At 41.5% G+C, this 4,145-nt stretch overlaps 1 protein-coding gene across 1 annotated transcript; it reads left to right on the top strand.

Moving 5' to 3' along the window:
• Positions 1-2,947: 2,947 nt before the first annotated feature.
• Positions 2,948-3,892, top strand: LOC100965516 (taste receptor type 2 member 41-like). Its single transcript, XM_003791624.1, has one exon. It carries the CDS (start codon positions 2,948-2,950, stop codon positions 3,890-3,892), a length of 945 nt encoding a protein of 314 aa, XP_003791672.1.
• Positions 3,893-4,145: the final 253 nt, after the last annotated feature.

The following is a 4,145-nucleotide window of genomic DNA, read 5'->3' as shown; positions in this document are numbered from 1 at the left end:
AATATTAAAAAAAAAAAAAAAAAAAAAACAAATAAAAATCAGTACCATTTCTGTACACTACCAATCAACTGTCTGAGAATAAAATTAAGAAAACAATCCCCTTTGTAATAGCATGAAAATAAAATAGTTAAGGGTAAATATAACCAAAGAATTGGAAGAACTGTATAGCAATTCATGAAAAAAAAAAAACAGAAGGTGACACAATAAATGAAAAGATATCCTGTGTTCATGGATTGAAAAAAATAATATTGTGAAAAAATTCATGCTACTCAAAATGATCTATAAATTCAATGTAAGCCCCATTACAATTCCATTATCATTCTTCACAGAATAGAAAGAACAATACTAAAATTCATATGGAACCATAAAGGACTCTGAATAGTGAAAGCAATCCTGACCTGAAAAAATACAGCAGAATATATTACACTATTGGGTTTTAAAATATATTACAAAGTTATAGCAATGAAAACAGCATGGCGATAGCATAAAAAGAGAAATACAGAGCAATGGAATATGAAGAGCTCAGAAATCAATCTACACATATACAGTCAATTAATTTTTGACAAACGTGCCAAAAACATACAATGAGGAAAGAATATTCTCTTCCTAAATAGTATTAGAAAAACTGGATGTTTATATGCAGGAGAATAAAATTGGAACCTTTTGAACTTATTCTGTATCCAAAAATCAAGTCAAAATAGATTATATACTTGAATCTGTGACCTAAAATCATAAAATTATTGGAAGGAAGTGCAGAAAAATATCTTTTTGACATGGTTTGGTCAATGGACTTTAAAAAGTGACACCAAAAGCAAGGGTAAGAAAAACAAAAATAGACAAACAGGATTGCATCAAACTAAGAAGCTTCTTTCTATAAAGCAAAGGAAACAATTAAGAGAGTGGAAAGGCAACGTATGGATGTGAGAAAATATTTTTAAACCACATAAAGGCTCAATATCCTAATACCTATAGAAGAAACTTATTCACCTTAATTGCAAAAAACCCCAAATAATCGGATTTAAAAGTGGGCAAAGGATGTGAATAGATATTTTTTAAAAGAAGACATACAAATAGCCAACAAGCATATGAAAAGATACTCAGCATCACTAATTATTAGGTAACTACAATGAGATATCACTACCCACTCATTAGAATGCTATGACCAAGAAGACAAGAAATAATAAAGGCTAATAGGATTCAGAGAAAAGGAACTCTCATACTCTGTTAGTGGAAATATAAACTTGTATGGCCATTTTAGCAAACAGTGTAAAGATTTTGAAAAAATATATAAATTTAATTATAATTTATATATATAAATATTAACTACCTTATGGTATAGCAATCTCACTCCTGTGTTTATATCCAAATCAAGCAAAATGAGACTCTTGTAGAGATATCTGCATGGGCAAGTTTGTGAAGTGTTATTCACCACAGTTAACATGTGGAGACAACCTAAAAGTCCACTGAAGTACGAATGGATAAAGAATATATAGCACCTACACACAATGGAATATTACTCAGTCTGAAAAAGGCTGCCATTGAACAACATGGATAAACTTGAGTACATTGTGCTACGTGAAATACTCCAGACAAGAAAGACGGATAGCTGCATGATATATTTCATATGTGGAATCTAAAACAGTCAAACACATAGATGTAAAGAGTAAAATGAACAGTGGTTTTGGAGCTAGGAGGAGGGAGAAATGGAGAGAGGTTGGACATGGGGTACAAAGTTTCAGTTATGCAGGATAAACACATTCTGGAGACCTAATGTACAGATACATGAACATAGTAAAGAATACTGTATTGCGTACTTGGGATTTGCCCAGACGTTAGACCTTAAGTGTTCTAACCACACAAAAAATTTGAAAATAATAACGGTCTCAGAGGAAACTTTTTTTGATGTTGGTGTTGGAGGACAGGGCTCACATGTGCCTTGGAAGTTGCAAAGTCTCTATATGGCAGACTGTGAGGGCCCCCACCCTCACTGTGTCCCCTAACCCAGGTATTGGGCCTTTACATGACTGGCTTCCTCTGAGTGTTGATGGTGACCATGACTTGCTTCTTGCTAATAGAATATATCAAAGTTGAAAGGAGGTCACTCCTGTGGCTGTGCTATGTTGTTTTAGGCTCCATCTTGCTCGCAGACTCCCTTCAGAGATTCCGAGCCGGCTTAACGAAGTAAGTGGTCAGGCTGGAACAGCTCCATTTACAGAGACTGCAGGAGGTCCTAGGACAAGAAGGCAGCCTCTAAACAACACCTAGCAAGAGGCAGGTGCACTCAGTCATGTTACTATAGGCCCTGCCACCTCAAGGAAATAAATTTCCTCACCAGAAACACAAAACAAGTTTAAACTAGTAGAAATCATGTACACCCCAGGGTCCATGAAGAATTTAAGTAGAGGTTTGGATAGAAAGGTAGACAAGTCATTGGACTAGGAAGGTTGGTGGCTCAGAGGTAAGAGTGGATGTGCTGCAGGGAGGCTGGGCTGAGACAGGCTTCTTTGACATCACTATGTTCCTGGGATGTCTCTGTACTTGTCTGTATACTTAAAGTCTAGAGAGTAGTTTGATGGGAAGAGAAGTGTTCACACCACCCAGGACCCAGGAGTCAATAAGGAGGATGGAATTCACTCACATGTCCCTGAAAAATCCTCCACACTGATGCTAACCATGGCAGCATGCAGGCAAAATCAGGGAAAACAAATCAGGGGCAGTTGGCAGGCCTGGTGGTAACTGAGCCCAGGGGAGATTTGCATCCTCTCTGAGCCAACCGCACACCTTTCCTCCCCAGCCTGAGCATCGTCCTTTCTGAGCAAGCTCTGGCTGGGAGGCAAAGCCTGACCATTCTTCTGATACCCAAGGAAAGCTCAAAAGAGGGACAGCAGGTGGGAGCAAGGAGGAGACAGGGGATAAAGGCAGTGGGTGACGACTGGCGGAGGGCCCAATGCAGTCAGCCCTGACCATCTTCTTCATGCTGCTCTTCTCGCTTCTCTGCCTCTTGGGTATTCTGGCCAACAGCTTCATTGTGCTGGTGCTGGGCAAGCAGTGGCTGCGGTGTGGCAGGCTGCTGCCTCTGGACACCATCCTGATTAGCTTGGGTGCCTCTCGCTTCTGCCTGCAGTGGGTTGGTTTGGTGCATAACTTCTACTACTATACCCACATGGGTGAGTACACTAGGAATCTGTCCCGACAGCTCTTTGGTCTACATTGGGACTTTCTGAACTCAGCCAATTTCTGGTTTTGCACGTGGCTCAGCGTCCTGTTCTGCCTGAAGATTGCTAACATCACCCACCCCACCTTCCTCTGGCTCAAGTGGAGGTTCCCAGAGGTGGTGCCCCAGCTCCTGCTGGGCTCTGTCCTGGTTTCCATCATTGTAACCCTGCTGTTCTTTTGGGGGAACCACACTCTGTATCAAGGATGTTCAATTAGAGAATGTTTTGGGAACATGACCTATCAAGAGTGGAACAAGAGGATGGAAATTTACTATTTCCTGCCCCTGAAACTTGTGACACTGTCAATTCCTTTCTCTATTTTTCTGGTGTCAATGGCACTGCTGATTCATTCTCTGAGGAGACACATCCAGAGAATGCGGCAGAGCGGCCACATCCTGCAGGACCCCAACACCCAGGCTCACACCAGAGCTCTGCAGTCCCTCATCTCCTTCCTCATTCTTTATGCCCTCTCCTTTGTGTCCCTGATGATTGATGCTGCAGGATTTTTTTCCTCTGAGAGCCAGTGGTACTGGCCGTGGCAGATTATAAGCTATTTGAGCATATCTGTGCATCCCTGCATCCTCATCTTCAGCAACATCAAGCTTCAAGGCACGTTCAGGCAGCTACTACTGTTGGCCAAGGGCTTCTGTGTGGCTCTTACCCAGAGCCCTAGATAAAAGAGGGAGGGGAGGATGACATCCCTGTGGTGTGCTGATATGGCAGTGTCTTTATAGCCAGATGACTACTGGCTCCTGCTGTGGGGTTCTCCTCTGGGAAGGAGAGGAGATGGGAAGATCTGGGAACTGTCCCAACATGCTTCTTTTCCTTGGGACACAATACTGTTCAGATCAAGGGCCGTGGGTCCCAATGACCAGTATTGTCCAGTAGTTCAGAATGTAAAATATTGTCCTTCACGTTCAGATCTCCTTT

The sequence above is a fragment of the Otolemur garnettii genome, unplaced genomic scaffold, assembly GCF_000181295.1.
Source record: "Otolemur garnettii isolate 467f Iridium unplaced genomic scaffold, OtoGar3 scaffold00049, whole genome shotgun sequence".
NCBI classification, from domain to species: Eukaryota; Metazoa; Chordata; class Mammalia; order Primates; family Galagidae; genus Otolemur; species Otolemur garnettii.
Note: the sequence above shows the minus strand (reverse complement) of the source record. Positions and strands in the feature narration are given on the sequence as shown.

Bases quoted from the DNA above. Each gene is read 5' to 3' on its own strand.
- LOC100965516 (XM_003791624.1), top strand. From the start codon at position 2,948: ATGCAGTCAGCCCTGACCATCTTCTTCATGCTGCTCTTCTCGCTTCTC.